General features: G+C 45.0%; 1 protein-coding gene across 1 annotated transcript; it reads left to right on the top strand.

The window, feature by feature from the left end:
* The first annotated feature begins 5899 nt into the window (after nucleotides 1-5899).
* Nucleotides 5900-7548, top strand: LOC119266666 (xyloglucan galactosyltransferase KATAMARI1 homolog). Its single transcript, XM_037547911.1, has one exon. The coding sequence runs from the start codon at nucleotides 5935-5937 to the stop codon at nucleotides 7531-7533; it is 1599 nt and encodes a 532-aa protein (XP_037403808.1). The 5' UTR covers nucleotides 5900-5934; the 3' UTR covers nucleotides 7534-7548.
* Nucleotides 7549-7826: the final 278 nt, after the last annotated feature.

Raw genomic sequence — 7826 nt, 5'->3', positions numbered from 1 at the left:
TTGTATTACTCTTCAAGAGTTAAGCTACCATTGAGTCACTTGTGAGCTTATATGGAACCTCTTTTATTTATTTCCGTTGTTTGTGGTGATTTTGTATTAATTTAAGGGCCTCAGTTTAAGGCTAGGCATGCACCTTTTATTATCTACAAAAGCTAGAGTATTCATGAGGAGACACGTGTGAGCTGATCTCCCTCGTTGATGCCTCTTTCGTACCTAGCTAGCTTGTTTGATCTTCATAAAAAAGGATTGTTCCTAATACATTCTACTAAAATGAATGTTGCAAAGAAATTAAGTTTCCTAGTATAATTTTACAAGAAAACTCAAACTTGTGATGTAATAGTCCCGCGCAGCTGGCTGGTGTTGTTCATTATTTTATTTATTTGAGACATGGTGTTCTTCATTATGTTGCTACTTCTACTCTTTTTGCATTCTAGTTTGAGTATCTCTAGCCTTGTTTTGCATTCCTTGCACTTTTTCATTGTACAAACTAGTTGCTTCTCGATGGAAATCGACAAGGGAGCTTGATGTTTCAACAAAAAACTGGGTCGATCGGAAGCTCAGACTAGAGGATTCCATCTCATCGCTAATTCTTCTTCATTTTATTTTCCTTTAATAATATGATTATAACATTATGGAGAACCCGACTTTAAGAACCTCCAAAACATACACAGGGCGACATACAACCTAAGATAGGCAACCACCGGTTCCAGTTATTACAAAATATAAAAAGTAGCTTAGACAAAGTATCACGGAACACTTCTAGCAAAGGTCGCAAAACATCTCCCAGTCGCAACTAGCATCTCCGTCGGGAGGCTAGATACCTTCTTGTTGTTGTACTATCATCTGTCTACAATATTGACCAGGCACTAAAGTGACTAAACATGTTATTGAAGGTAACAAAACAGGGGACATTATGGAAGTGTAGTTCAAAATAAGTGTAGCCAACTTTCCGACACATTGTAGTATTGCCAAGTAGTTAAATTAACTTGTTAAAGAAAAAGATCCACTATGATTATTCAAAAATGGCCTCGTATCTAGTGATCTTATAATTACGAAAATTAAAGAAAATAGAGAAATCGGTCTTTTGCGAATTTGGCAATTATAACAGTCAATAATATCAAAGGTTACATTATCAAAGCTAGCCATGAACGACATCATCTTGCACATACCCTAAGCAAACTGTTGCCTGAGCCTGGATTCTACCAAAATTTGCAAGGAAGTGCCTTAAAGAATTTTGACAACCCCAGTTGTGAGTAACACAACTATGGGGCCACGTGTTCCTTCATTTCAAGGATAAAAATGAGTACCATGAGCAATATCATTTCTTGCTTTTCACCAAGTTCACAACTTCCATGCAGCCACTCTTAATAGGGATCGACAGGCTGCTCCATTGGAGTGCTAGGGCGGGTCCTTCCATCAAGGTTGATAATTCGGACACCAATGTTGTTGGGTTTCGTAGTAATTTCAAAAAAATTCCTACGCACACGCAAGATCATGGTGATGCATAGCAACGAGAGGGGGAGAGTGTGATCTACGTACCCTTGTAGATCGGCAACGGAAGCGTTAACTTGGTTGATGTAGTCGTACGTCTTCACGGCCCGACCGATCAAGCACCGAAACTACGGCACCTCCGAGTTCTAGCACACGTTTAGCTCGATGACGATCCCCGGACTCCGATCCAGCAAAGTGTCGGGAAAGAGTTCCGTCAGCACGACTGCGTGGTGACGATCTTGATGTACTACTGTCGCAGGGCTTCGCCTAAGCACCGCTACAATATTATCGAGGACTATGGTGGAAGGGGGCACCGCACACGGCTAAGAATATGATCACGTGGATCAACTTGTGTCTCTAGGGGTGCCCCGTGCCTCCGTATATAAAGGCTCAAAGGGGGGCTGGCTGGCCAAGAGGTGGCGCGCCAGGAGGAGTCCTACTCCTTCCGGGAGTAGGACTCCCCCCCTTTCCTAGTTGGAATAGGATTCGCGAAGGGGGGAAAAGAGGAGAGAGAGGAGGAAGGGGGGCCGGCCCCCTCTCCTTGTCCTATTCGGACCAAAGGGGGGAGGGGCGCGCGGCCCATCTCTGGCCACCTCTCCTCTCTTCCACTAAGGCCCACTAAGGCCCATATACCTCCCGGGGGGTTCTGGTAACCTCCCGGTAATCCGGTAAAATCCCGATTTCACCCGGAACACTTCCGATATCCAAACATAGGCTTCCAATATATCAATCTTTATGTCTCGGCCATTTCGAGACTCCTCGTCATGTCCGTGATCACATCCGGGACTCCGAACAACCTTCGGTACATCCAAATGCATAAACTCATAATATAACTGTCATCGTAACCTTAAGCGTGCGGACCCTATGGGTTCGAGAACAATGTAGACATGACCGAGACACGTCTCCGGTTAATAACCAATAGCGGGACCTGGATGCCCATATTGGTTCCTACATATTCTATGAAGATCTTTTATCGGTCAAACCGCATAACAACATACGTTGTTCCCTTTGTCATCGGTATGTTACTTGCCCGAGATTCGATCGCCGGTATCCCATACCTAGTTCAATCTCGTTACCGGCAAGTCTCTTTACTCGTTCCATAATACATCATCCCGCAACTAACTCACTAGTTGCAACGCTTGCAAGGCTTAAGTGATGTGCATTACCGAGAGGGCCCAGAGATACCTCTCCGACAATCGAGTGACAAATCCTAATCTTGAAATACGCCAACCCAACATGTACCTTTGGAGACACCTGTAGAGCTCCTTTATAATCACCCAGTTACGTTGTGACGTTTGGTAGCACACAAAGTGTTCCTCTGGCAAACGGGAGTTGCATAATCTCATAGTCATAGGAACATGTATAAGTCATGAAGAAAGCAATAGCAACATACTAATCGATCGGGTGCTAAGCTAATGGAATGGGTCATGTCAATCAGATCATTCAACTAATGATGTGATCCCGTTAATCAAATAACAACTCTTTGTCCATGGTTAGGAAACATAACCATCTTTGATTAACGAGCTAGTCAAGTAGAGGCATACTAGTGACACTCTGTTTGTCTATGTATTCACACATGTATTATGTTTCCGGTTAATACAATTCTAGCATGAATAATAAACTTTTATCATGATATAAGGAAATAAATAATAACTTTATAATTGCCTCTAGGGCATATTTCCTTCAAATGCATATCATTACATAATAGCAAATGCCAACATGAGGAGAAGATAACGTGCCCTGAGTGATCTCGAAGAACCATGCATGTTCATGAGGTTTCGTCTTCTGCATACAAACCATATGTGTTCAGTTTAACCTAGCCGGCTTGACATGGAGCCCAAATATACATGGAAGAAGAAAATATCACTTTCACCACAAACACCTTGGTTAAATTGAAACAAGATGGAGTTCAAATAGTGTGCAATTCAAAAGAACTCTCATGGATAAAAACTATGAAAAATGTGTTAAATATTTTCTCATACATATGTCAAAAAATTGAGTGAAAAACTGCAATATACGTTAAATGATTTGTATGATTGAGTGGAATGGTTGAAATGTATGGGAACTGTTTTTTCAAAATTAATTTATTTCGGTTCTATATCACTAAATTGCATAAAGATGTAATGTGTATTTTAAATTATTTTACTCAATCTTGTTTCCAGTGAAATAATTGAAAAATGTGCTAAATATGCACCAAAATATAGTGAAATAACATGAATATTTATTTTATAATATGTGTTCAGATCGTTTCAATCGTCTTAAATTATGTGTTAAATATTTTGTAAAATTGATGAATGCAATAATTGAAATGTCTACATTTTTTAAATAATTAAAATATGTGTGGAATAACTAAAATACAATTGAAATGTACATGCAACACTTATTCTGAAATGAGTGAAACAACTGAAATATGTGTTCAATTGTTTTTTCAAAATTTGAGTGAAATAATTGACAAATGTGTGTTCAGTTTTTCCTCCACATAATTGAAATATTTTTCTAATGCATGTCAAAAACTAAACATATATCTGAATGTATGTGCAAAATTTTCTGAAACTGAGTAAAGTAATTGAAATATGTGTTAAATTTTTATTAATGGGTGAAATAATCTGATGTGTTATTTTTTTTTATGGAGTTAAGAAAATAAGTGAAATATGTGTTTAATATCATTTGAGACAATGTAATGTTTGTGAAACTGATTTCAAAGATTATTAAAATCATAAAATTAAAACTAGTTCATATGCATCCAAGATTGATCTTCCTTCTGAATGTCTTCTTACTGCAAATTCATAAATGATTTTGTTCACACACACACACACACACACACACACACACACACACACACACACACACGCGCGCGCGCACACACACACACACACACACACACACACAAACTTTGAACTAGTTTCATAAATGATTTGTATTATTGAGTGGAAAGGTTCAAATGTATGGGAAATGTTTTTTGAAATCATTTTTTTATATTTCAATAAATTGCATACAGATGTAACAAGTATTTTAAATTATTTCACTCAATATTGTTCTCAGTGGAATAACTGAAATATGTGCTAAATATTTTCCAACATAAAGTGAAACAACATGAATATTTATTTTATAGTATGTGTTCAGTTTCATCATTTGAATTGTCTTAAATATTTGTTAAATATTTTTTTAAATTGATGAACGAAATACTCCCTCCATTTGCTTATATTAATATAAAATCAACGAATATAAAGAGATGACGTTTGGAGAACTATGAAAGTCTCCGTCTTTTATTATTAGGTAAAGATACAAGGTCATCATGGAATATAGATTTTGCATCTATACAAAGCCTCCAACAGTAATCGAGGTAAAACATTAATGATATTTTCTCGTACTAGCAACCTATTTAGTACATGCATGCATGTACTCATAATGACAGTCAGCTACTTCCTCCACTCAGTTTTCTTCCATGGATGTGTGTTTAATATCATTTGAGACAATGTAATGTTTATGAAGCTGGTTTCAAAGATTATTAAAATAGTGAAATTAAAACTAGTTCACATGCATCAAAGATTGATCTTGCTTCTAAAGATCTTCTCGTTGTGAATTGAAATATATATGCATACAAAGTTTGAAGAAGAAACTTTAAGCTCAAATGATATCAATCACCGAAAAGATCCCTCCGCATACAACTGTCATTTCCCAGTTTCCCTCTTCCAGACTCTCTCACTTTGACCGGACGAATCTAGCAAAGGTAATACTAGCAGATCCGATAATGTTCATGTATTGGCAGGTTGTGTCAGTGGTATTTGAATATTAAGCGAAAGGTCACATCTACCCCTATGTTTATTTTTTACCCAGCATACAAGATTTACCTGAAGTCAAACTTAGTAAAGTTTGACCAAATTTTTATAAAAAATATCAACATCTACAATGTAAAAAATAATTTCATGACATCTAACGATGGCATTGATTTTGCATTGTGAATGTTGATGTTTTTCTATAAAATTATTTATAGTTTAACTTCACACAAATCTTATACGCAGTATAAAGGAAACGGAGGGAAAAGGTAGCACTGATCACAGCTGAAGGTACGCGCGTCGGTGAGCCTGAGAAACGTGGAAGAAAGTGTAAACACGCTGGGATCCAAAGCTGCTCGACGGTTCCAAGATGGCCAAGTCTCCGGCATCTCGCCGCAGGTTAATTAGTAATTACTAATTAACCTTAATTAATACTCTACGTGGCCGCGTATAGGCGCGCGTGATCCAAAGCTGCTCGAAGGATCTACAGGAGAATTTTTTGGGGTTCGTACCGTAGTGCAGTGCCATTAATGAAGTCAACTCGACGATCAATACGAGTGACCTCGATGGATGCCCTAATGAAATTATATTGCACCGTACCTGCCGACACTTGCTGCTCGCACACACTGACACTGACTGGAGCAGCGGCAGCACGGCAGCACCGCCGATGAAGCCCTTCTCGCGGAGCCTCCAGCGAGATCTGGACGCCGCGGCCGCCGCCGACGACGACGATGGCAAGCACCACTCCGCCGACGATAAGCAGAACCCCGAGAGGGGCGCACGGCGGCCGTCCCGGCTCTTCTACCTCGCGCTCCTCTACGTCGTCTTCTGGGCGCTGGTATTCTACCACCACTTCTCCACCAGCGTGCAGCAGTCAGTCAGCGCGGCGGTGGCAGCGCCCACCGTGCTCCAGCTCAGGCCGGCGGCCTTCTTCTCGGTGCCCCGCATCTTCCGCCGCGACCCGTGCGCCGGCCGGTACGTGTACATGTACGACCTGCCGCCGCGGTTCAACGCCGACCTCGTCCGCGAGTGCCGCCGGATCTCGGGCTCCACCGACGTGTGCAAGGACGTGGCCAACGACGGGTTCGGCCCGAACATCACGGGCGGCGGCGAGGACGGGTCGCTGCCGGAGAGCGGGGCCTACGACACCGACCAGTACATGCTCGGCCTCATCTTCCACGCCCGGATGCGGCGGCACGAGTGCCTCACCGCCGACCCCGCCGCGGCCGCCGTGGTGTACGTCCCGTTCTACGCCGGGCTCGACTCGGCGATGCACCTCGGGAGCAAAGACCTCGCGGCGCGGGACGCCCTGTCGCGGGACGTGGTGGACTGGCTGGCGCGGCGGCCAGAGTGGCGCGCCATGGGCGGGCGCGACCACTTCCTGGTGTCCGGGCGGGGCACGTGGGACTTCATCGTCAGCCCGGACGCCGTCGGCTGGGGAAACGCGCTCATGACCTTCCCGGCCATCCTCAACGCCACGTTCCTCACCACCGAAGCCAGCCCATGGCACGGCAACGACTTCGCCGTGCCGTTCCCGTCGCACTCCCACCCGTCGTCCGACGCCGAGGTGGTCGGCTGGCAGGACCGCGTGCACCAGATGGACCGCCCGTTTCTCTGGGGCTTCGCCGGCGGGGCCCGCGGCGGCAGCCAGCGCACGGTGCGCGCCCAGATCATGGAGCAGTGCGGCAGGTCGAGCCGGTGCGCGCTGCTCGGCGTGCCGGCGCCGGGGCACTACGCGCCGGGCCGCGCCATGCGGCTGCTGGAGAGCGCCGAGTTCTGCGTGCAGCCGCGCGGCGACGGGTACACGCGCAAGTCCACCTTCGACACCATCCTCGCCGGCTGCATCCCGGTCTTCTTCCACCCCATCTCCGCCTACCTCCAGTACATCTGGCACCTGCCCAGGGACCACCGGAGCTACTCGGTGTTTATCCCGCACGGCGACGTGGTCGAGCGGAACGCCAGCATCGAGGAGGTGCTGAGCAGGATACCGCCGGCGAAGGTGGCGCAGATGCGGGAGCGGGTCATCCGGCTCATCCCCACCGTGCTGTACCGGCACCCGGCGGCCAAGGGCGTGACGTTCAAGGACGCGTTCGACGTCGCCCTCGAGCGCGTCATCGACCGGGTGGCGAAGCGCCGGCGCGCCGCCGCCGAGGGACGGGAGTACGTGGACAGCGTCGACGGAAAATATAGCTGGAAGTACGACCTGGCACAAGATAGGGAGAAAATGTTGGCCCCGCACGAGTTCGATCCATATATCGACACGTAACTGCAGATTTGCTTATGTTTGTCCCGCGAAATAAGTCAGCTTCGAATCACCTTTTGAGTTGGACTTTGGAGAGTGGGTATTATTTACTCGCTTAATAAAGTGCTCATAAGAAACCGTATGCACGGTCTATTTTCCTCCGTTAAAATGTTTATTTATGCGGTTTTGCTATTTCTCAGGCGCCTCAAAAATTCCGCACAGCACAAGGCCGATGACAGGGACGAGGTGAGGAGCGACCGCGAGCTGCGGCGTCTCAGGTGGAAGCAAGGAAGAAACATAATATCAAAGGGTTGTGC

This window comes from Triticum dicoccoides, chromosome 3A, assembly GCF_002162155.2.
Source record: "Triticum dicoccoides isolate Atlit2015 ecotype Zavitan chromosome 3A, WEW_v2.0, whole genome shotgun sequence".
Classification (NCBI taxonomy): Eukaryota; Viridiplantae; Streptophyta; class Magnoliopsida; order Poales; family Poaceae; genus Triticum; species Triticum dicoccoides.
The sequence above is the reverse complement of the archived record's forward strand: the minus strand, read 5'-3'. Positions and strand labels throughout refer to the sequence as shown.

Excerpts from the sequence above, each read along its gene's own strand:
- LOC119266666 (XM_037547911.1), top strand. The coding sequence starts at position 5,935 with ATGAAGCCCTTCTCGCGGAGCCTCCAGCGAGATCTGGACGCCGCGGCC.